Raw genomic sequence first — 24,509 nt, forward strand, 5'->3', positions numbered from 1 at the left:
CATACGATCATTAAGACCCAAAGGTTTAGTGGATTGTAAAAATGTAATCCAATGGTTTTCACGTTGCAGCAAAAAATTGTTGTTGTCTCTGTCTTCTCGCTTTGTCACCACTTCAACAGCAGCGAACCTGAGCTGACTGATGTTGTGTCTCTTATCTTTGAAATGTGTCGCCAAGTTGGATTTAGCATTTTCAGTTCTTATATTACTTTGTGTTCATTGATGCGTGTTTTCAACTTTCGTGAGGTTTTGCCAGTGTACACTAATCCACTAATTCACATTCTCAGTGTCACACGTTGCGTTCAGTTTCAAGTGAATTTGAGACGCAAGCCAACAGCATGATCAAACGTTTTAAATTGAGAGGTTATCCTCACAACATCTTAGATAACGCCAAGGAACGCTGTGACAAACTCAAACGTCAGGACACACTAACAATGAAGAAGCAAGACAACACAACAAGACCTGTGGTTGTTTCAAAATTTTCAGTTGTTTCTAAACTTTACAAGGCGTCAATACTCAAACATTGGCCCATCATCAGCACATAACCAGATTTTAAACAACTTTTTCAAGAACAACCTCTGTTTGCGTACAAAAGGGGCAGGAATTTAAAAGAAATAATAAAACATCCAAGACCAACCATTTCCACCATTTTCAAAGGGAACCAACCATGTCTCAACTGTAAAAATTGCAATAATTTGATGAAAGGATCAGTTTTAAAACATCCCATGAAAGGTACTGACATTCACTTGAAACTGAACGCGACGTGTGACACTGAGAATGTGATCTACATCGTTAAATGCCCATGTGGATTAGTGTACACTGGCAAAACCTCACGAAAGTTGAAAACACGCATCAATGAACACAAAAGTAATATAAGAACTGAAAATGCTAAATCCAACTTGGCGACACATTTCAAAGATAAGAGACACAACATCAGTCAGTTCAGATTCGCTGCTGTTGAAGTGGTGACAAAGCGAGAAGACAGAGACAACAACAATTTTTTGCTGCAACGTGAAAACCATTGGATTACATTTTTACAATCCACTAAACCTTTGGGTCTTAATGATCGTATGGCGTTTGCATGTTATTTGTAAATGAGTAATTTTTCGTTTGATCTTTAAGCATTCTATAGCCAATCTCACATATTTCACATACGTTTACTTTGCAATTGTGCACCAGATTATTTTTTGACCATCACAACATGGCCGGCATTACATTGTCCTCTTTCTATACCGATGTTTTAAGTTGGGTTCATTTCCGTGTATTCGAAACACACTAACGTCTTCAGACGCATGGAGTAGACGCGTAGGTCCACGCCGCATCATCAGTAAGTTCCGCTATAACATTATTTTGCATATTTCTGTGAACTTTGTTCAACATTGCTGAGTTTATACCCTACGTAACTCTCACATTAGCACATTAGTGCACTGAGAACAAACCGCTAGAATTTACGCTATACCATCTGCCAATTCTTTTTAATGTGTTACGAGTGATTGCACGCCAATGGGTTTTAATCATCGCACAGACTGATATGTATACCGCGTCACCTGCCATTGAGTTTTACATGTTTGTACACTCCCGTATTTTCCCTATAGGTGGCCTTCTAATCAGTTGACGATATTTTTAACGTTGGTTTATTTTTCGTTTTACCTTACGAATATTCACGAATGACTTTGTTTGATTTCACTTCTTAAAGAGTTAACATGCTAATTGATTCCATCTTTTTGCCTGCATACAGACATGTTTTAATGTTTTGATTTATGTACAGCTAACTTTTCCTATGGGATCATACATATGTTGTGTTTATATTATTTACAGAACACCCCTGATGAAGGACATAGTCCGAAATGCATTGGGTGACGATGAATTTATCAAAAGCAGTATGTGGATTATGAATTGATCGACCATGAGAAAATGATCAAATTTATTCATGTGACAAACAACAGTGAATAAAAGATGAAGCAATTCATTACAACATCGATTTGAATTTCATTGGCAAATATTTTCAAAAAACGTTTTTCGTTTCGAGAGGTTGTGCGCAGAGAGTCAGCATTTATCCTAAGTGCTGCGGACATTCATTTGAAATAAAAATTTCCCCATCTATGGGATTTTAAAGGTAATGCCAGGAGGCTTATGCCATAAAGTTAAAATTACTCCATTCCCAACCTCTTCCCGCCTAAATGCTACTCGCTCTCCCCTTGTTTCTGCTAATATGCACACCTTCCCTTTTTAATAAAGATATACAAAGGATGCAGGGGTAGGCGCAAGGCTTGCAAGTGATCTGCTGGTGAGGAGAAGACTTCGGTCGGCTCTCGCGACACCATTCCCATTGCAGAGATTTGTCATTGGAGAGTAATATTCCAAATGTAGGACCTTATGTATGAAGCCTTGTGTCAGTTTTGCGTTTCCGATGCGTCACTTTTTGTGACGCATCGGTGGCGTAAAACATGCCTCCTGTTGCGCACTATTTACAAAGTGACGCATCTAAGCAGATGTGTCACTTTATAAACCCCTGCGCTACATTATACCTGGGTCAGGTATAATGTATATAGGGGGGGCGTTTCCCCGCAAAAAGCATCGTAGAAGTGACGCAGTAAAATCTATGGGATTTCACTGCTTCACTTCTAGGATGCCGTTGCGTCAAAATCTTGCGCCTGCCTCACATCAGGCGTAAGTCTGACACAGGCCCTTTCACATGGGGCTTGCCCCATGTGAAAGGACGCATTGCTGTAGTTGTGTCACTTTTGTGACACACCCCAGCAATGCGTCACTTTTGCGCTTACAGATACGTCAGAAATATTGACGTATCAGTAACTCTTTGCAACATCATGCGTCATACATTAAATATGACGCATCAGGTATGTCGCAAGGAGTGCGGACTGAGAAGTGCCGCATCGCTGCTTTCACACAGCGATGCGTCATTTCTCATAAATGAGCCCTAGAAATTAGAGCACTGGCTCAGGCAAGCATGAGACTGTGGGGGTTCAGCTGAGGTTTCAGTTTACAGTATAAGGCGCTCACACAGTGCAAGTAATAGCGGTGATGATGGACAGGTTAGGAAAAAGTGACGACGGTGCAAACAGTATAGAGGGAAACCTGAAAGCCTCTCTATGGTAAACAGGCACAAAGATGCCCGGACACTTGAAACAAATAAACAACAGGTACTGTGCACACGTTAGATAAAAGCAGTATTGGTAATGTGGTAGTCTCTTGAGGCAAAGAGAAATGTGAATAACGTTGATGGATTGAAGACAGTTTGTAGTATTAAACATTGGTCTTTAATTCTTTTCTTTATTTGAAAAAACGCAGCCGACACGTGTTTCATCACAGGTAGGAGACTGTGACTCATCAGGGCTGTGGAAGGCGTGATGAATATCAAGTTGTCTTGGGGTACGTGATTTATCCAGATAAAATGAGGTCAGCAGGGGTATGAGCTGAATGGAGATCCGCCGTGCATTAGGGTGCAAATGCTGCGGTCTGTCCTGAGAACGTATGTAATGCTCCTGGCCGTGGTGTGGCAAAGGTGAGGGAGCTGAGACTGTGCTCAGCTCAATATGGGACCAGCACAAGGTCATATGAGGCTCCAGGGGGCCAACCGCATACACCTATCCCGAGGGAGGAAGGATGTCACTATGGAAGACATGGTCTGCCTGTTTCGAAGTTCGCTGAAAAGGACTGATGACTGGAGGATGAAACAGGCTGCTTGAGACACAACAAAAGGAGGCCAAAAGAGAGGGCTGTTGGGGGTCCTGCTGCGATCAGGCACAGTGGTCTCGAGCATGTGGATTGCCCAGGAATGGTGACACAAAGGAGGCAGGGCCACAAATCTACCTGGAACAGTGAAGCTCATACGGCAGGGAAGGAACAGTGACTTGCCTGTGTGCCGGCACATGGGTGCAATGCAAAACAAATATAATCAAGTAATGGAAGGGCTGTGATGGACCACAAAGTCAGGAAGAGGTTTGAGAACAAGGGAAAGGAGAATCCTGCAAACACTATGCTGTTTCAGGTTATTCTGTTGTGTTCCAGCTGGTTTATGATGTACAGCAATGTTCTTTTTTTATGAAGAATAGCTGAATGCATCACCAAAGCCCTCCACCTTTTACTGCACAGCAATGGAAGCCTTGCTTTAGATTACATCAGAATAAGTACCAGGACTGCTATTAAAGCAAGCATTTGCAATGCAATAGGTCCCGCATTTGCGAGATTTTGATCTATTAGTATTGTAAATGACAATGCCTCTTATTTCTGTGTTTTGAAAACCTGCAAGCAACGACTATACTTACAAAGTGCACATTAATAAAAAGTGTTGTCATGTACAACGCCAATAGGTCAGATTTTCGAAAATGCAAGACCTATTGCATTGCAAATGCTTGTTTGGTTAGGATATTATTGTTAAATTAAAAAATAAGATCACTTTTATAAACGGCTTCCTTTCAAGTATATACAAGTACTGGCGACGACTTAAGCCGTGTGATTAAATTTCACACAATATGAAGCAGCAAATGACAAGCAAATTATGAATGACCTGGTTTGTCTATAGAGCATTTGCATGTATTTGATGGTGTATATGCAAATACTTTAATTCTGTTCAGAGACTGAACAGACTTTGGTGACGAGGGGAAGGCAACAGAGGACAGAGGCTGAAACCCGTGAGACTGAATACGCAGCAGAAGTCGGGGAGCTGTGGACAGAAGTAGGAGTGGAGAGCTGGAGAATTCAGAGTTTATATGTTTTAAATTATGCACTAACCTCGCCATGCATGTTCGACCTGCGGTGCCCATATTCATGTCCCATAATGTAACGTTTGAACATTAAATCGCATGTATTTAATGTTAAGTAAAAGTCAGGCAGTGTTGGTGAAGTACCGAAAAATAATTACGATCATATAGAGCTATACTTACTAATAGCCCTAATACCGATTACCATTAATCAGTCAGTTGGCAGTGTAGAAGGTTCAATCATTTATTAAACAAACAACTCTGCCAGAGGAGCCTCTCGCGACCTAACCCCTCGAGGTCCGCCGAGAAGACTGCTGGCACATTAACAACAGATCACATATATACTGTTACAGTTCGAAACCGTTACCTAAGAAGGAAAAATACAAGTTGGTACAGGTTGGTGCAAAGGAAAGACCATATATGGGACACAAAGCATCCTTACTTTAGCTCAGCTCGTTATAGCAAGGTCGAGGAGGGTGACTCCCTTCTGCCATCGCTAGGAGAGTTCGCACAGCACCTCCTGGAATGTGCTTATCCATCCTACCCCCACCTACAACCTTGACAGGCCTAACGGGCAGAAGCAGCAGTTGGCTACATTTGTCGGACTGTTTCCCAAGAGAACGACTCTTGCTAAAGATAATGGTAGGTTTCCACTAATGCCGTAAGCAGACTAGGCCACAAAATGGCGCTGGTCAGGTTAATCTGTATTGCTCGTAAAGAGGGCAAATGACTAGCATAAGACATCTATTGATCCTTTAACTACTACGTGTGTGTGGTTAGTAACACTCAAACACCTTCACTAGACTAACAGATACATCACGCTAATTAATAACTGTTACTATATGTTTTACTAGGCCTAACTCAGATTTCAGTTCCTCATTGGTGCTCAGAATATATTTTAATATATTTTAACGTTGTGCTTTTAGGCGAGAAAAAGATTGCGGTGTTTAAGAACTGTTTTTAGGTGTTGGCTGTGCTTTGTTGAGTTTGTGACTGAGGTCTGACAGCCTGTGAGTAAAGTATGGTGGTCCCTGGTCCTCCTGAGGTGACCCGTCCTGGACTGGTCTGTGATCCCAGGGCAGTGCAGATCGGTGTGCACGCACGCACAAACAGACATAAGGTCCTCGACCCGCAATGTCTAACATCATGCACTCTCTGGACAGGAGCTCATGGGATGCGCCACACATAAAGGGCACACAAATCAAAGATGTCAGGTTGGCGACCACCCTCTCCCTTCTGCAGCCCCCACTCCAGCCTGCAGTACAACAGGATGTCACCTGACTCTACCGCACACTGTACAGCATCTTGTGCCTTCAGTGAAGCACCCAGAAGGGTGAACACAGGCGCACATTAAGTGTCATGTCAACTGCCAACAACAGCACTTGTGTCTGGTCTCCAACCATGGTGCAAAACACACAGCGTCTGTTACTGCACCGGATAAGGAACACCCAGGCTGTCAATGTCCTGCCAAGCACCCTCGTGATGTCACTGCACTCCTATACATACACGTTTCCGTGCCTTGCTGCACAGTGTCTCCAGCCAGCAGTGTTGCCAATGAAGGCCCTTGGCCGGATCCCCACTGAGTATGCAGTACAGTCACCATCCATCAAAGAAACACAGGGGTAGTTGCATGGATGCACAGGCACACAAACAAAAACAGACACGTGCCACGTGGATGTCATCTAAGACCCTCTTCTCCATGAATGATATTATAATGCAGCCATGTCCTGGGGCACAGATGAACACACAGGCAGCACACGCCGAAGGGGCAGTGTCAGCTCTCTCCCCATCCTCCAGTGCAGCAGGTGGGAGTCTGTTGACGCTGCCTGCAGGGTCTCACACCGGTCAGAGGTACATCATTAAAGCAGGAGAGAGTCATCAACATTCGAAGATACCTAGGCCTGTCATTAAATCCATGGTGCCTTCCAGAGCAACCCTATTCTGTCATAGGGTTAGTCTCACCCCATCAAATATGATAATGCAGAAATTAATGTATTACTCACTAGGCTTTCAAGTAGAGAAAAACAAGTTTTATTAGAGTCATCTTTGCAGCATAATTAACAGCAATCGATATTCAACACTGAAATGCACTTCTGATAAATACCACAACAGGGCATGGATGATTTCTGCAGTTGCTTCCTATGTCAGCTAATGAAGTTGATGATATTATTCACAAGCAGGCTGTTACCACAGAAGAGGCATACCAAAACAATGCAGTAAATAAGGAGATATTTTATCCTTTTCTTGGAGGGACTTGTGAAACTAAATATTAGACATCTTTCAGATTTACACAGTATGCACCTTCACTATGCAAGCTTTAAAGCAATTGCCGGACATTGGGTTTCTGATTAAGGAGGGGTGAAGACCCTTCTCAATCAACAACCACAGTCTTTGTCAGGATGAGCCACAAAAGTCACTAAATTATCCTGTGCTTAACCCTCTGGTAGCTTGGCATGAAATCAGTCAGGCTTAACTTAGAGGTAATGTGTAAAGTATTGACGCATCACATAAACAGTAATGGAGTGAAAACTCAACTTAAGAAAAATTGCATACCAATTCAAGGAAAATAGAGTGATTTTAATAAACAAAAAACAGAGATACTCAATTACAAAGTAAGTACAGTGTCTAAAACCACAAAGCTCCACTTGCTGTCATCTGGTCATGCTAGATAAAATATATGCAGAAAAATGGTGGTGTAGGGGCAAAGCTCAATGTCGGGCTAGATATGGAGAAGGTGGCATAGAAGGTGGTAAGGGGCATTCGGGAACACGTTTTAATGTCCGACTGGACCTTGTCCCACACCGGCAGCACGTTGCGCTCCCAAGAGATCGAAATAGACTCAGACAGGAACACGCCAAGATACAGCAAGCCTCCATCTGCCACTTGCAAAGCCGACGCCCAGGAGCCCGCATATGCCCCGTCGCCCAATACCCACAGGGTGGACTTACGAGGGTTAAGATAAAGACCCAACACCTCGCCAAAGACGCGCATAATTTCCAACACCCGAGGGCCCAATCTATCCAAGTCCGTGAGGAAAAAGAGGACGTCGTCCGCATAGAGTGCGATCCTGTCCGTGAGTCCCCCGCCCCACCGAAAGCCCCGCATCTGAGCGTCCATACGTACCCAGGAGGCCAGGGGCTCCATAGCCAGCGCAAATAGGTACGGGGACAGTAGGCAACCCTGGCGGGTCCCCCGACCGATTGGGAATCTCTCATAGACCGCCCCCCGAGACTCGCACGGACGCCGTGATGTCGGTGTACAGAGGCTTGAGATAGGAAATAAAAACCGGGCCCAGGTTAAGGTGGGGCAGGAGCGCAAACAAGTAGGTCCAGCTCACGGAGTCAAATGCCCTATCGATATCCGCCAACAGTAGGGCTGCTCTCTCTCCCGTGGCCCCCATCGCATCAACCGCCGTCTGTGCCCGCCGAATATTATGTCGCGTCGCCCTGTGCGGCGTAAAGCCCGCCTGGTCCGGGTGGACCAGATCCGCCACATAGGCGGTTCGCCAACGCCTTTGCCAGCAGCTTAGCTTCAATGTTAAGCAAAGAGATAGGGCGGTAGGAGTCATGGCGGTCCGGTGGCCTACCTGGTTTCTGAAACACCACCACTTCAGCGTGGCGCCAGTCAGCCGGCAATCGCCCCTGCTCCCGCGCCACCTCCAGCACGGCCCGGTAGTGGGACCCTAATTGGAGGTGGAATTTCTTATAAAACTCGCAGGGGAAGCCGCTCGGCCCAGGAGCTTTCCCGGGGTTGAGCTGACCCAGCGCATCGCCCGATTCCTCCGCCGTAAGAGGGAGGTCCAATGCCGCGCGTGTGTCGTCAGAGACGGTTTTCCGGGGTAAATGAGCAATACATTTATCGACCTCCGCAGTCGGAAGACAGTCCCGCGGCGCATATTGCCCTGCGTAATATCGAGCAAAGCTAGCCGCCAACTCCACCGGATCCGTCAATGTCACCCCGGCATCATCTGTGAGCCCCAGCAGCGTCAGGGGCTGCAGTGTGCGCTGACACAGCCTATGGAGCATAGTGCAGGACTTATCCCCCCACTGGTAAACCCTACTTCGCGTGGCCAGCCATGCCTGCCGGGCCTCGTCTAGCAACACAGACGCATATGACTGCTATGCCTGCAAGAGTAGCCGCACCGCTACATCGTCCCCCCCTCCCTGACACCGCCGCTCAAGAACCTCCACGCGCGCTGCGGCAGCAACTACGGCTTCCTTGCGTCGGCGACGGGCCGCCACACACCACGCGATGTCAACCCCCCGCAATGTGGGCTTCATGGCCTCCCAGGCCACCGTCACGGCCACGTCTGCCCCAAGGTTCTCTTGCCAATAGTGGGCTATCGCCCCCCGCATATGGCGTACATAGTCAGCCTGCTGCAGATGCCATGAGGACATCCGCCACCTAAACGGTTGTCTTTTCCTGTGCAACTCAACATCTAAAGCTACTGGGGAGTGGTCAGACAGCCCCCTAGGCAAAATATCTGCCCCGCGCACTCTACTCAGGAACGCACCAGGCACAAAGACACAATCCAGTCGCGAGAAGGAGCCAAGCACAGCTGAAACGTAGGTATACTCACGAACCTTAGCATGCAAGTGTCGCCACACATCAATCCAACCCAACCCGTCCACCATCGCACTCAGCCGGGTGGGGGCTACTACAGTCGGTGTCCCCTGCGGTCTCCCACGGTCCATAATCACGTCCATCACATCATTCCAATCCCCGCCCAGTACGGCTAGGGACTCCGGAATCTCCACCCACACCTCAAACAGCCTCTCAGCCAAGGACCACTGCAAGGGGGGAGGCGCATACACACTCCCAAACACAACAGATTCTGAACCCACCATACCATTCACAAAGATAAATCGGCCCTGCGGGTCAAGCCACTGCCTCTCATGCACATATGCCAGCCTGCGGTGGACCAATATGGCAACCCCTCTGGAGCCCCTGGTAAACCCAGAGTGATAGACTTGGTGGTAGCCAAAGCGTTGTAGACTAAGTACTTTCGTCCCCATCATATGTGTCTCTTGTAGCAGTAGGACATCCGCTGCCTCCCTCTTCCCCATCGCAGAATTGCCCCCCGCTTAATTTTATCCAGCATCCCCCTGACATTCCAACTCAAGATACGCATGGACGCCCTAGGGAGTCCCGGAGTTGATGCATCAACCATAGTCCCAGGGAACATCAGACCAGGGCAACCAGCAACAGGCCCGAGTAGACAACACAATCAGAAATGGAGCAGCAGAAATCACGTGCATCCCCCACCAACCCCTCCCGCCCTCCCCACCCATTCCCCCCCCAGAACACCCCCCTCAACCCCCAATCCCCCTCCCCCTCCACCCACCCCTATACCTCATAGAACGCTGAAGTATCTGTCGCGGCATGGGTAACATCGGGCCCAAAACAGAGCGCCCAAGGCCAACCATACCAATGGATCCCAACTACCCACTCAACCAAGACGAACCCCCCCCCGCCAACTCCCTCCCACGTAGGAGACAAAAAGCCCCTGCACATAAGCTCCCCGAACCCTACCCCGCAGCCCCAAACAATCATGGTTATGCAAAGCGAACAGTCATCATATACTCAGTCCCCGACTGTCCGATCAGCAGGGTGCAGCCCTCCGATCGCCCCCGGCAAAGGCCCAGGACACCAGCAAATAATCTCACGCCCCAGCGTCCGTCAATGTTCCTTTCCGGAGTGGTCAGAGTCAGCAGGTGTCCCATCCCATGTTCCACTGCGAGAGGAGGAGCGCTTCCGCGACCTAGATCTCCTGTGCCGCTTGCTCCGGACATTCTGGTCGCCTCGCTCCTGTGATGAGCCCCGTGACGAGCCCGGATTCAAGCCCGGTTGGGCATGCTGCCGGACCCTTACCGTCTCATCGGTCCACCTGAAAACCTCCTCCGGGGTATCAAAGAAGTGGGTCCGTGACTGGAAAACCACTCGAAGGCGGGCCGGATAAAGTAGGGAATACTGAAGCTTCAGGCCCCGCAGTTTCGCCTTGGCAGCGATGAAGGAGTGGCGTTGTTGCTGTACCAGTTTAGTATAGTCCGGGAAGATCATGATCTTCTGGTTCTCGAATGTGAGCTGATCCTTAGCCCTCGCCGCCCGCAGGATGGTGTCTTTGTCGTGGAAGTTCAGAATTCGAGCAATCACTGGCGGGGCCGCTCCCCAGCAGGCGGCTTCTGCGTTAGAGCTCTGTGCGGACGTTCTATCACAAAACAGCGCGACAGAACATCCGGGGGAGCCAGCTCTCCAGCCACTGGGATAAGAAGCGTTCCATGTTCCCCTGCTCGCAGCCCTCCGGAAAGCCCACAAAGCGAAGGTTGTTTCTGCGCGCCCGCCCTTCGGCGTCCTCCACCCGGAGCGCAAGGCCTCTCTGAATGTTCTCCATCGCAGCCACTTTCTGCTTCAGAGTCCCCACATCATCTTCCACGCTCGAAATTCTGGACTCTGCCTCCGTGATGCGAGTCACTGCATTGCAAAGATCTTGACGAAGCAGAGTCACATCAGCCCCTACCGCTCCAATCTTGGCGTCCAGCATATCCCTGGACTGAGTTATCGCCGCCATAAGGGCTGCGTTGTCCAGCCCTGTGCCCTGGCCACCTCCAGATGCCCCAGGCCCCCCACTCGGTCCGGTGAATTTGTCGATTGGCCCCTGTTTGGAGGACGCACTGCCCCCACCGCCTCTGGTCATGTTGGGGATGGATAGGGGGGCAGTGCCCAGCAATCTATGCGCGAAGCATCTCAGGCCGGATCGACTGCGCCACCAGGATCAACAAGGGTCACTCCACCCTATGAGCTCTACTGCCCCAAGGCACACGGTCCACTAATGACCAGGGACACCTCAGACCTCCATGCAACTCCGGCCGTCCGCCATGGAGAATAGTGTGGCTCCGGTCCGGCTATGCCTCCCCGCTCCTGTGGCACCAGTCCAGACCCTTCAGCTGCTAGCCACACACCTCGGGCCGCCGGCTCCCCCGCACCACTGTCCAGAGTCTCGGGGTGGTCTACTGGCACACCAGCAACGGGCCGCAGCTCCTCCGCCTCTCGGCCACTCACACGGGGGCCCCGGGGACACTCACCGACCACGTCTCGTCTCTGCCGCCACTGCTCGCGGGCACTCTCAGCTCCCGGGTATCACTTCCGTGGAGGCCTCAGGGATTCCACCAGACAGGAATCCAGGCAAACCCGGCCGCACACCGGGCAGGATCTCGCCCCGGGGGCCACAGCGCCGTCGGCTCCTCCGCTGCACCGCTCAGACCTCCTCCACGCACCACCACTAGTCGCCCGGGACCTCCAAACTCGAGGCCCCGGTCTCCGGATCTCGGCGCAAGCCGCAGTCCTCCCCCGGCATCTCCACAGCCCTGTCAGCCACACCTGTACGTGAGGGCACGGCCAAGCCCCTACTCTTCACACCGCCACCAATCCAAGCCCCAGGGCAGGGGCCCAACAGCCGTGATGGCCGACCAGCCTCGGGAGCCCCCGACCGGGAGTCGCCAAAATCGAGGCCCCGGCTGCACCCGCCGGGACCAGGCCTCAGGCCGCCGCAGCCGCTAGCTCCACTGCCGAGGGTCTGGGAGCGCAAATCTCCGCACAGGAAGGCACCCCCGCCGTTCGCCACCACAGCAGCAAGTTTGGGCTAGAGTGCGGGTCCGGGGGCCAGGATAAATCGTCGGATCAGGATCGGGCTGGTGGGAGCTCTAGCAAGCTGCGTCCATTATCTTCGCCCGTGAAGCCACGCCCCCGCAAAATGCAGATCTTGCATTGCTGGCCGTGTCTGTAGCACAGAGAGTTGGGCACGACACTGTGTTGTGGTCGTCACGGACGGCAGAGTCTTGGTGCAAACAGGCTCATTCGCAGTTGCAAAGAGTTCAAAGCTTCAGGATTTTTTCTTTCTTCACAGAGTAGTGCGCTCTGATGCCACCCATGGGTCCAGGACCAGGGAAGGCACCTCTTGAGAATCAGGGACTCATTCTAGTAGAGGCCAACAGGGTCCAGGCCAGTCAGTTGCAGCTGGTCAGCTGGACAGAGCCAGGGAGTCCTCTGGAGCTTGTTGTGTCCCTGTAGCTCCTAATGGGAGGTCGCGCACTTGCAATTGTGAGTAAAATTTTATCAGGTCGAGCTATTTTTAGCACCTACTAGTCCCATCAGAGTAAACTAAGGCAAAGGAACAGGTTTCTGTTCATGCAGAGTGTGAATGAGCGATAAAGTGTTTTTTAACTAATTGCTGCTTGGAAAATTAGGTTTATTTTTCTCTCTCTTACTAGAGTTAGAGGTTTTTGTCAGGTGAGCAGTCTGAAGATGTCAGTTATTTTTCTCTAACACATAACATTGAAAAATAAATAGCCTGTAAATTAATATTATAAATATTTCACAATATATCAGGAATCACAAAAGCACATTGTTTTGTAATTCGGAAGTATGACGCAAAAAAGAGTTAAATAGGAGTAAAACAATCCGTAACACTTTACTTGGTGATGTGCAAATGATACATATTTGCAGAAACTCTATTTCCAAACAATATTGTTTATACACTACATAGTTTTATCGGTAAAGGTGCACGTCAGTGGGAAAGTTTGTGGCCATTTCAATGTAAAATCTGCTGATTACAAATGACAGCGTGCTACCACTTTATGCCTTAGTTATGTATTTATTAATAGTGATAGTTTTAAAATGTTAATGAACTAAGAGGCAAGTCAGGGGTAATGTGTACCCTATGTGTGGCCAGATTTGTAATGTATATGGAAAAAAGTTTAGTCTATAAAATCAAACAAGAGTTTTTTGTACTGCAGACATGCTGAACTTGCACATTTGAAGGTGATCTCATATGTGATAATGAAGAATATGGCAGCTAAATGAATACAATTATTTGCCCACGATCACATCATTTGAATACAGTTTATAGGTCAAGAGCATTACAAGTAGGTCGAGTAGATTTTTTTAAGTCACTAGACCTGCAGGTCTAGTAAAATATTTAGGATGTTTTGAGGCCTGCTCAGGTTAGCCTTGGATAATGGAAGCATGTCCAGTCTTCCTTCTCAGAGAGCAGGCCGGCCTCAAGCAGCAGGACAGTTCTCTGAGGAAAAAGGCAGTCCTTCAGCGACCCTTGACCCTGCTCCCAGGCAGGTCGCTCCCCACGCCACGCAGCTCCACCTGTCTGCGCTAGTGTCCCAAGCTCTGCTGCTGCCAGGTTCGCAGCCCGCCGTAGGTCGCGCTCGCCTCTCCTTTTTACTTTGTGCACTGTGATTGTACTCACATATTGTTAAATTATACTGTGCTGCTGTTTGGTTCTGTCTTCTCTGTTTTTTCTCCTTCCCCTGCACCCACGCACACAAGGCACTCCATGACACCAGACCAGCGTACCTCAACAGCCGACTCAGCCACTACAGCCCCGCCAGCTCTGCTCCTCAGACCGCGCCCTCGCCACCGTCCCCCACATCCGAAGAGTGACCGCCGGCGGCAGATCATTCTCCCACCTCGCCGCCAAGACATGGAACACCCTTCCCATCTCCTCAAGACCTGGCTCTCCGAACAGTAGCAGCATCCCCCCCTTAGCACCTTGAGACCCTCAAGGGTATGTAGTGCGCTTTACAAATGCTATGATTGATTGATCAGTTGTAATCCACAGGCCTAGGAGTGTACTGAAGAGTTACTTTGCGGGTCCCATATTTACATTTGGTGCCATCTTTTGAAGTGGGAAAAACTTCTAGACTAACCCACATCTGGCTCTGGAAATATCCTTCCTTCCCTACCCAGCCTCTAAGTGGTCTAGGGCAGGGGTTCCCAACCTGGGGTGCCCACACCGCCAGGGGATGCGATATGGCATTTCAGGGTGTGTGACAAAGAGGGAACGTATGTGGTGTATGCATAATAGAAATCCGGTGAGACTTTTGTAGGTGGTGCAAACATTTCCTAGTGGTGCGGGCATAGGAAAGGTTGGGAACCCCTGGTCTAGGACAACTGTAGGCTAGGGTCAAGTTCCTTTGTGAGTGTATTGGGGGCAGCCTTTTGAGAAGTAAGTGAGGCAGGGAACAGCTTTGTCCCATTCATCCTATCAATAGCTAGTCCACCTTTGTCTCACTGTCTGGGAAAAACACACAATGGCCAACTGTTATTCACAGTCTTGTGACCCAGGACACAGTCTGCAGGCACCAATTGGTTAGGACAAGAAAATGCCAACTTTCTAAAATTGGGATTTTCAGAATTGTGTCTTAAAATTTGACTACCATTAAAGAGGATTTTAAATTACAATTCTTATGAGACCAAATATAACATTTCTACCTGTTCCCAATCAAAACCACTTATTAAATGTAATAAGGTAACCCAATGCTAACCTATGTGAGAAGTAGCCTCACAGCAGTGAAAAACAAATATGAGAGTTTTACACTACCAGGATTTGTAAAACTTAAAAACGTTTGGCATACCCTTGAAATACAGTGTGCCCTCCCATAATGGCTGTTTAGGGCCTACAATAGAGGTGACTTATATATAGTAAAAGGGGAGGTTTAGGCCTGGTGAAAGGTTTATTTTACCAGGTTAAGTTGGCAGTTTAAAACTACACACAGGCTGCAATGGTAGACCTGAAACATGTTTCAAAAGGCTACTTCAGTGGGTGGCACAATAAGTGCTGAAGGCCGACTCATATCAGTTACTTTATAGGCCCTTGGTACATGTAGTAGTGTAGGAATAGGTAAATCAAATGTGTCAGTTTAGACTAGTCTAGTATACATGATTTATAAAGGGCATGGTTATCCACACAGGGCTTCCCAGCACTAGGCAGGTGGCAGGGGAGAGGGAATAGTAACTACTTGAATACAATTGTTTTTAGCAGTTTTCTAGAGGGGAGCTCGGAATCGGCCTTCCTTATCTGTGGAGAAAGTGTGTTCCACAGCTTAGGCACAAAGATGGCAAAGGAATGTCCACCAGCCCCAGCTTATTTTATTCTAAGGACAACAAGAAGTTACTGGGTAGAGGATCGCAGATGTCTTGAAGGCTGATGGGGAGTCAATAGGTTTTGTATCATTGTGGATCCTTTGTTGTGTATTGCTTTGTAGACCAAGCAACGCACTTTGAAATGTATGCTCTTTTGTACCGGAAGCCAGTTCAGTGAGGTTCTAAAAGCTGTTACTGACTGAAACTTCGGGATGTTCCACACAGTGTGAACTGCTGCATTTTGTATTGTTTGAAGCCTTTTGATGACAAATTTGGGCTGCATAGATATAGGGAGTTACTATAGTCTAGGCAAGAAATAATCAGGCCCTGTACTACAGTTCTACGTGTGGATTCTGGCAGCCACATCAGTAATCTCCTGAGGATGTGAAGAAGGCCAAAACAGGTGGCCGCTAATTTCTTTGCTTGTGTAGTCATGGCGAGTTCCTTGTCGAACCAAAACCTAAAACTTTTCACCTCTTCCTTAGGGGTAGCTTTACCGCCCTTGCTTGCTGTCCAATAGAGGCCTACCTACTGTGTGGGAGTTTCTTCTACTACCGGGCACCTCTGTTTTACCCCGGTTGAGTTTGAGGCTGCTGGCAGCCATCCAATTCACAACATTATTTAGGCATTGGTCTTAAAGGACGGTGTCAATCTGATGCGAAATAGGTATGACAATTTAGGTGTCATCCACCTAAGAAATGTCCGTGAAGCAATACTTTTTGGTAATCTCAGCCAAAGTACATACATAAATGTAAACAAAATGCCAGGCTTAGGGAAGACCCTTGTGGTACACCACAATCAGCAATCCCTAGAGAGAGTATTGGAGTGTTTATCCGCCTCAACAACTTGAAAAGTTCTATTTTGGAGGAAGGCTGCTAGCCACATAAGCACAGTTCCAGAGATTCCTATTTGTACCATTCTGTTGATCAGTGCTGGATGAGAGACCGTATCAAAAGCGGCACTCAAATCCAGAATGATGAGGGCTGCGGATCCTTCCTTATCTAGAATGTCTCTAAGGTCTTCAGAGGCTGATAAGAGTGCTGTCTCTGTACTATTTCCTACTCTGAAACCAGTTTGGGATGGGTGTAGGATATTATTTCCTCTAGGTAGGAAGCCAAGGTATGATTTACATATTTTTCCAGAATTTTACTAGGTCTTAGGTCCTGGCAAAAGGGAAATAGGGCGGTAATTTTTATTTGTCAGTGGATTAACGCGGGCTTTTTTTAACAATGACTTCACTAATGCATGTTTCTATGCTACAAGTACAGTGCCTAATTTGAGGGACGAGTTACAAATATTGGTAAAGGTACATAGGGGTGGTGCTCCTCCTTTAAATAAAATATCTGGGAGGGGGCTGGATTAATTGGTGACCCTGAGCTGAGAAAAGAGAGAATCGCTGTGGTTTTCTCAACCATCATCTCTAAAAATATACACCATTTTCCATGAGTTGGGTGGTGTGTGAGTAGAGTCTCTACGACTCCTTCCAGGGTTTGATGAACTTTATTAACCATTTTCAGAAAACAGATATGTTGATTTATTACAGCAATCTTCTGATGGCAAAGGCCCATTCATATTCTTGGGAGTTGCCATTAGGTTATTTACTATTTTATATATTTATTTGGAAAAGTGTGGGGCAGGCTCGATTGTTGCTGTGAAATATTTAGTTCTGGCATCCGATTGCATAATGACATTTTCTAACTGCATGCAGTGAGTTTCATGATCCCATCACAGTTTTTCCTCCATGCTGTTTCTAATCTCTTAGTTTATTTTTCCAATTGCAACCCTCTAAATCTGGGTTGATATTTGCAAGTAAAGTTTTCCAATCTCTTGGGTTAAGCTTCAACCAGTTGCACCCAGTATTGGCCTTATGGAATCTGGTGGCTTCCGAATTGTGTTTAATTAAGCAAAAACATATTAACTTATTCTCTAACCAGAAAATTTCGATCAGAACTCCTACTGTTAGGTGTGGAGAGCTGGAAAATATGTGATCTAATAAATAACCTCGATAGTGGGTAGAAGAGTCGAGATTTTGATAGTGTCAATAGTTAGAGAAGTTGGCAGATTTAAAACTGTATTCGGCAACAATTCCAGGAAGGGCATGCAGAAACTGAGTGGTGGGGCCGGGGGGAGGGGGGCGGTGATATATGAGGAGCCTTGAGAAGGTGGAGGTAGGTGCCAATTCTAGCATGAAACATAAACACTTACACCGCGGGAGAGTTACAGGTTCAAATGTCTCCTTTATAAATGACAGCTAGGCCTCCTCATCTCCTCTCTCCTCTCTTCTCTCCTACTCTGTCTTTGCTAGCCAGTTAGATGTGAACCAATTTTACAATAGTTGAAGGAGAGCGCACAAGTACTTTAGCACTATAAACAGTGGTTAAGTGCACAGAGTCTTAATGCCCACAAAAACAATTTGAGCAAACAGGAGATGTGTAGGCAAAAGGTTTGGGGGTGACCCTGCAAAGAGGGCCAAGTCCTAGAGCACTTGATAAAGTAAATTAACTAATGTAAAAATGGGGCATGGCCAGGCTACCGACCACGATGGGCGTGTAGTTCTGGAGCTCAGCCGATCCGCCTGACATCCTGGCCCTTAAGCCTGCTAATTGCAAGCCACCCTGCCCACCGGAGGTTGTTCCGTAAAGGTGACGACTTCACTGACCTGGCGCGCTGCTCCTGGATCTGCGGGGTGCCTGAAATCCAGAGAAACGTTGTGTTTGAGAATGTGTCTGCTGCACTGGCAGCCTCCTATCGGATCTCCTGTGATCCTTCGAATCGACTGTACTGACTGTCTGGGGACCTGAACGACAAAATTAAACATCTCTACGTAGAGGAGGTAAAGATAGTTCTAGGGCCTAACTAAATGTCAACATTCCATAAGACAACCGTGTACTAATGGCAGATGAGTGCGTATTGACACAAATCAGTAGTACTCATATTATCAACCTCTGAAGGATGAAAGGCTTGAACCTGGGACCATGGGAGTCAAACACAAAATCTGAGCACTGTGCGTTTTAGCTCATAGAGCAACCAGATGCCGGATGACACCACTGGCTGTAGTGTGATACATTCATCCTATGTTAAAGAGAACACTGATGTTTGTCAAGTAAGATATCATTACCTGCAGAGAAGGGTATGAATGCCTCCTTCCTCACAAAATGTCCTTCTTTGTCCAGGAAGTGACTTGGGTTAAACTCTTCAGGAACCTCCCAAATAGTGTGGTCATGAAGGGCAGAGAAGAGGTTGGCGATTACAATGGTGCCCTTAAAGAGAAAACAACAGTTTTTTTTTAATTCAAATGAGTTGAAATGTGTTGGATAAACTGGGTGAATTGATGCAAAACATAACCAGTCAGTGAACGGGCAAACAGATGGGCAAATGGGATTGGCAAATGGAAAAAGGCGAGGATGGACAGGCAGACAAGTGCACTCAAAGGCACGGGTGAGACAAAAGTACAGGCAAGCTGTTCAAAAAACAGATGCTAGGAAGGCAGGATACTGGACAGCAAAGAATCCCCCACTGCAGCTGGAACAAGGTCACCGAAGACCAGCTAATCACCAACCTCGCCCGCGACCCTCCAACCAAGCACACCAACACCGACACAGCCACCTGAAACCTCAGGCAATGGAATGACGACTGCGCCACCACACTCACCCCGATCAAGAATTCCTCACACAGATACACCGACAGAAGGGCCATCTGGTTCACTGCCGACCTCCAGGCATCCAAGCAGACCTGCCAAAGACTAGAGAAGGAATGGCGCCACAAGCAAACACCGGACAACCATGCAGCCCTCAAGAATGCCAGCCGCAGGTACCACCAACTCATTCAAACTGCCAAAAGGACCTCCTTCAAGGAACGCATCGATAACAACCCACATAACAGCAGAGAGCTCTTCAAAATCGTATCCGCAATTTTCATGCGTTCCGTGTCCTCAACTCCGCTGAAACTTCAGTCGTATATTCATGTTATGTTCAGCTTACAGTACCGGGATTTCTTTAGCAGCAGGACCCGCGGCTTCATGTAGAATGTCAGGATAGAGAAGCCTGGCCTGCATAGTCCCTTCAACAGGCGGCCATCCTGCAGCGGGTCGTAGCCACGCCCTCTGTTTCACGGTTTTGTCTGTATTTTCACTGTGGCCTGCAGCACAGCTTTAGCAGCTTAGCTTGCAGCACAACTTCAGCAGCTTTGCCTCTGGCGATTAATACATGGGGAGCTGGGTCCTTCAGTTCAGCCACGAAGAAAGCTGACACTGGAACTCTGCTGTACTTAGATGAGCAGTGCCTAACAGCGCACTTTTTACAAGTTTTAGCTCCCCCAACGCGACTGCCATAATCTTTTTTTTTAAAGTTCTTTAAAAGAACAGTTGCGGGAACAACTTAGGAGGATGCAATGAAGAGCGATGTGGGAATGGTCCAATGGTAAGTAGCAGGCAGGATTAGACTCAGTGTAGTGTTTACAGCAGGTCTTGCAGACAGCGCATGTGCGCTGCCTAGGCTCAACCTAAAAAGGGACACTTGGTCTGGCATTGGCTGCCAGCTTCTTGCCTTTTCTATTTCTCTTTTCTAATGTGTTTGTAAATCTTTATTACAAATAGCTAAAGAGGATTGGGAAAAGTTAGATAAATATAGAGGCTTGCAAAGCCAGATAGAGAGGGTTATATAGATAAACAGTATTGCAAGGATAGATAGATAGATAGATAGATAGATAGATAGATAGATAGATAGATAGATAGATAGATAGATAGATAGATAGATAGATAGATAGATAGATAGATAGATAGATAGATAGATAGATAGATAGATAGATAGATAGATAGATAGATAGATAGATAGATAGATAGAACAGACAAGCAGATAGATAGGAAAATGTGGAGGTAGATAGACTGGTAGAGAAACGGATAGGCAGGCTGATAGATAAACAGGTAAATAGACCGAGAGGCAGGCTGATAGATAAACAGGTAAATAGACCGAGAGGCAGACATATAGAAAGATGGGTAAATAGGTAGACAGACAGGTAATGAGGAAGGTACGTAGTTGTTAGGCACACAGACAGACAGGGTTGGATAAACAGACAGATAGACAGACAGACAGGTAGTGAGGTAGACAGACAAGCAGGTTGTTAGGTAGATAGATAGATAGATAGATAGATAGATAGATAGATAGATAGATAGATAGATAGATAGATAGATAGATAGATAGATAGATAGATAGATAGATAGATAGACACGATATTTTTAATCAAAGGCACAGCTTCAATTAGTAATATAATAGTTACATGTCTATATATGCATGTCTTACAAGAACACTGAAAGCAAACAAGAAAGCCATACAGCAGGACCAAATTAGTTTGCAAGCATAAATATAGTGTGCAATTATGCATACCAGCATGACATAAAAGAGTGCCGTTATACATGCACTTCATTGTATGCGCATTGAGAATAGGATACATTTATAAAGAACAGTTTCAAAAGGACACACTCAGGTATGTTGCAAAATAGCAGCAGTCAGATAAACAAAGGCCAATCCAAAGTAATTTACAACAGCATTTGCAAGAGACAGGAAATGATAAAGCTGGAATGCGCCCTGAGCTCACATCTAGTAGAAAGCATTCTGTTACCACATCAGAACTCAAAGGCAGCAAGTAAAAATAAACAAAAACACTGGCACTGAATGGAACTACCTTGTGGGTGGATGTGCCCCTTGTGAAAGAGGAAAATATAGCCACTCAAAATGATGGTAGCCAGTGGCTGAAGTAGGCTTCCCATTGCCCCATTCTGCAGGCTGTATTGGGCAGAAGTAACATGTGAATCACACAACAACACACCAATGAATGAAGAGGGCAGGTTTAAAGCCCCTTTAATTATGTATATTTTATATATATAATTTGAGGAATATCAAAAGGTCTTGACAAACACTGCATCTGAAAAATACTGTTGGCATAATCTGTTCTTAATTCATTGAGAAAGTGGAAGCCAAATACCATAAGAATAGGATCTCATTACAAGACCGGAGGCTACCATTATGCATATTTCTTTTAACGCAGTCCAAGCAGCCGCATACATCATGAAGCAAAAAGGTTCCAGAATAGAACAGTAACAGCAAATAAAAGGCATGAGCCCATAACAATCTGCCTCTTTTAAATGTGGCTCCAAGCAGAGAAGTTCATTTACATTTACTTTACTATTGCTTTACAATACTGTTTAAATACCGATCTCCGGGGGGCGCTAGTGGGCGCACTGCGGAATGGTTGATGTTAGACCTGGCATCATTGGCATGAGTCTCTCCTCCATTTTTTCTGTTTGCCTCCTCTGTTTACGATGTTTTTGCTGGTTGGTATATGCTTTGGGCACTGGGCCACTGCTGATCAGTGCCACAGTGCAAGTGCTCCCTATGTGAAATTGCTGTATTGGTTTACTTCCATGTTTGGCTTATTTGGTTTACTATCAGTCCCTAGTAGCGTGCACCAGGAGTGCCAGGGCTTGTAAATACAAATGCTGCTAGTGGGCTTGCAGCACATGTTGTGCCACCCACAAGAGCGGCCTAGTAAAAGTATGTCTGAAGGTCTACCATTGCTAGACCACGTGCAGTCTGACTGTCACAAGGACTGCGCAAGTACACCTACTTGCCAGTCCCTAAACCTTCCCTTAACTTCATGTTAGTCACCCCTATGGTAGGCCCACGGGCAGGGTGCATTGTAAGCATAAGGTAGGACAAGCCTGACAAGGTTGGCATGTCCTAATAGTGAATTACAGCCATAGTCGTTTTTCACTATTGTAAGGTAACCTGCTCTCCATCAGTTAGAATGGGCTGCCAGGATTATTAATGCTATAATCCTAGCGGGCTCGGGGAGCATGGTGCAATGTCGAGTTTGGTATCCCTGAACTCAGGGCTTAATAACGCATCCGTTTGTGTGGATGGTTTTTGGACTCTGTGTTTGAAAATAGCACTTTTAGAAAGTAGCTATTTTCTTGTCTAACTGTCTACCGGTCTCTGCTGGTTCTGGTGTGTGTGTGACAGGAGCTGGGTGGCTCCAGAGAGTCTGAATGAGTCAGTGTGGGATGAGTGGGGCATTTGCATTAAGAGTAGGGGAAGAGTAGCTCCTGATAGCCTGCCCTGCCTGATACAATGTTGGCTCCGCCCCCTGCCAGGCGACTGATGACTCTGTGCTTGCCTGGGACTTTCCTGGCCCACCTCCTGCCGGGCAGCTGATGGCCCTGCCCCTGCCAGTGACAATGCTGGCTCCGCTCCTGCTGAGCGGCTGAGGACTCTGTCCTGCCCAGTGAATAGGCCAGGTGCTTCGGCCTGGCAACACCCACAACAAACCCAAGATGGGGGGAAATTCCCCTGCATGGACAAAGGGATCAAAGCCAAAAAGGGGTATAAGAGAAGGACCCCTGAACCAAGAATTCAGATCACTTCTGACAAGGAAACCTGAACCAAGGACAAGAAGCCTGCTGATCTAAGGACTGCCTACCCCTTCTGCCAGAGTGCTGTTTGTTGGGGGAATCCTGCATTGCTTCTTTATTTTTGCCAAGGAACCAGGAGAGAGGAACTGTGTGTGTACTCTCACTCTTTGCTGAGAAAATCTCCAAGGGCTGGAAGAGTGCCAGTCTCCTGTTGAAGTCACAGGGCTAAAGGACTTCATTTGCTTAAAGTGCTATTTGCTGGAATTTGTGAATCCAGCACCTCTGAAAGAATTCAGCAATCTCGATGCCGACTGACGCCGCCGAATCCAGCTCGACATCGTGAGTAACGGCTCCAGTGTCCCGCTTCCTCGACGCCGGCCGCCGGGCCCGATCGACGCCAGCAGCAACGCCAGTGAGTAGTGAGTTCGGCTCCAGCTCCAAGTGACCTCGTGTCTGCACCGCCGCTGATCGCATCGACTTCGAGCCCTCTCGACGCCGTGAGCGCTGCTCACTCTTGCAACATCGACATCGACGACGCCGTACCCTGCTTCATCCCGTGAGCGCTGCTCCCGCCTGACTTCGGTCGACTCCGCTGCAGATCGCCCCGACTCCGAGGCCCGATCGACGCCGAAGACGCGACGCCGGACATCTCGACGCCGCTGATCCTCGAGTGCTTCACTTTTTCCAAGGTACTGTGTTGTGGGGGTCAGTGCGACTCCGGGCTCGACGTAGCGCTCCTCGCGGTCGACGCCGAACCTTTGGATTAACTTTGCCTCGACGTCGTGTGACTCCCGTGTGGGTTACATTGTTGCCAAGAACTGTGTTTTAGAGAAGAAGAGTTGCTTTTGATACTAAAGACTTTTTGTGCTAAGAAGAAACCGTGCTTGAACTATTATTTTTCCTTCCAAGAGTATTTATTAAGATTGTGGTATATTTTTGGCGTTATTTGGTCTTGTGCTAAGCCTTATATAAAAAATACTTATTTTTATAATACTACTGTGTCGTGTCCATTTGTAGTGTATTCACTTTATTACTGTATGTGGTCATAAATGCTTAACGCACTGCCTCTGAGATAAGCCTGTCTGCTTTGCCAAGCTACCAAGGGGGTGAGCAGGGGTTATCTAAGTGTGTGATCTCCTTGCCCTGACTAGAAGAGGTGTGTCCCTATTTGTCAGAAGTGTATACCTCTGCCAACTAGAGACAGCCGCTTCTAACATTGGTGGGTCAGCGGTGGGATTTTGAACTTTGCATTTATGACCCATGTGCAGTGATTAGTGTGCGCTACATAGTGAAAGCAGACCATAGCGCAGCCACAATCTGTTTTGGTTGGATATTCTATTTTTGTTCTCCAATTTCCTGAAGCTTGATTTTTGAAACTGCCAGTTTTGACCATGAGTGACGCCGGAGTCACTGCCCCTGTTGCTGTTGTTGTGGAGGAATTTGATAGAAGTAAG

The 24,509-nt window shown here is 47.3% G+C and overlaps 1 protein-coding gene across 1 annotated transcript in view; it reads right to left on the minus strand.

Annotated features, from left to right (window-relative positions):
- Positions 1–24,509, minus strand: part of LOC144790964 (cytochrome P450 2J5-like) — a 466,984-nt gene that overhangs the window by 15,550 nt on the left and 426,925 nt on the right. The window contains exon 8 of the mRNA XM_078665581.1: positions 18,769–18,910. Within this exon, the coding sequence (XP_078521707.1) occupies positions 18,769–18,910 (142 nt within the window). The remainder of the gene's footprint in view (positions 1–18,768; positions 18,911–24,509) is intronic.

Source organism: Lissotriton helveticus, chromosome 11 (genome assembly GCF_964261635.1).
Source record: "Lissotriton helveticus chromosome 11, aLisHel1.1, whole genome shotgun sequence".
Lineage (NCBI taxonomy): Eukaryota > Metazoa > Chordata > Amphibia > Caudata > Salamandridae > Lissotriton > Lissotriton helveticus.